Source organism: Dipodomys ordii, unplaced genomic scaffold (assembly GCF_000151885.1).
Source record: "Dipodomys ordii isolate 6190 unplaced genomic scaffold, Dord_2.0 Scaffold426, whole genome shotgun sequence".
NCBI classification, from domain to species: Eukaryota; Metazoa; Chordata; class Mammalia; order Rodentia; family Heteromyidae; genus Dipodomys; species Dipodomys ordii.
In genome coordinates, this window is record NW_012267642.1 from 34258 (window position 1) to 35418 (window position 1161).

At 45.4% G+C, this 1161-nt stretch overlaps 1 protein-coding gene across 1 annotated transcript in view; it reads right to left on the reverse strand.

Annotated features, from left to right (window-relative positions):
• The window catches only part of LOC106001796 (bile salt sulfotransferase 1-like), an 8359-nt gene that overhangs the window by 6032 nt on the left and 1166 nt on the right, over window positions 1-1161 (reverse strand). The window contains exon 2 of the mRNA XM_013036773.1: window positions 567-778. Within this exon, the coding sequence (XP_012892227.1) occupies window positions 567-778 (212 nt within the window). The remainder of the gene's footprint in view (window positions 1-566; window positions 779-1161) is intronic.

The following is a 1161-nucleotide window of genomic DNA, read 5'->3' on the forward strand; positions in this document are numbered from 1 at the left end:
CGGGACAAAGGCTCCTGGTCTGATCTGGCCATGAGCACCAGGTGTTTATTCACTGCACAGCCTTCAGAGTCAGGCCACTGACACCAGGTCACATGACATGGTGTCATGTTTTTCTTTTCTTTTTTTTACTCAGGGCCTATGTGCTGTCCCTGTGTTTTTGTGCTCAGGCTGGTGCTTTACCACTTGAGCTGCTGCTCCACTTCTGGCTGTACTTTTGATAGCTCATCAGAGATAAGAATCACCTGGCCTTTCCTACTTGGTCTGACTTCTGATCTTGATCCTTAGATCTCAGTCTCCTTTTTAGCTGGGATGACTGCATGAGATCTGGGTATCCACTTAAAACACAGTTTGGTTAGTCTTTCAGTTAGTCATCCAGTTTATCTGGCAGGGATTACATAACCATGGTCCACATCTTGGACCCTGTTTGGTCTGAGGACCCTCAATTCATGAAGGAGAGTCTGGGGTCCTCCATGAACTACAGAGGGAGAATGCCAGACCTGCTTGGTATGTGCATTTTTAAGAGGAAAAGGCCTTGATGGAACAGTTATTGGGCACTGAGCACTGACCTTGGCCTTGGAAGTGAAGAAAGACTTGGGGAAGAGTTGGATGGGGAGGTGGGAGGTGATGAGGGGGGGACCCTCCTTCCTGTCTTTTATTGTTTGGAATCCAACTTCATTCTCAATCCATGGGGAACGAAGACCTGTGGGCACAGATCGAATCCAGTTGGGATCCCCCTTGGTGTGAATCAGAGAGAGAACCTCAATCAACCAATGGGTTCCTGGGGCAGAAAGAAAAGCAGAGGTCACTCATTTCTATCTGAATTCACAATATTATGTATACACACACACACACACACACACACACACACACACATGCATACACACACATAGATAATGGTAAAACATATGTAACATAGACCTTAGGGATATAAACTTTCTCAGGCATGCAATCTGATATGGATAAGCAGTGTTTAGTGTATTTGAATCATAGCTCACTCAGTGCCAGTATTTTGTCATCTAATAAGTCTCCACTGTCCATGACAACCGAATATTGATTTGCTTGCCACCTGCCCCATCATTCTCTTATCACACCAGGACTTGGGCTTTTCTGGGCCTTGTATGTGAGTGCAATAGTACACAGTCTGTTTGTTTGTTTTTGCAC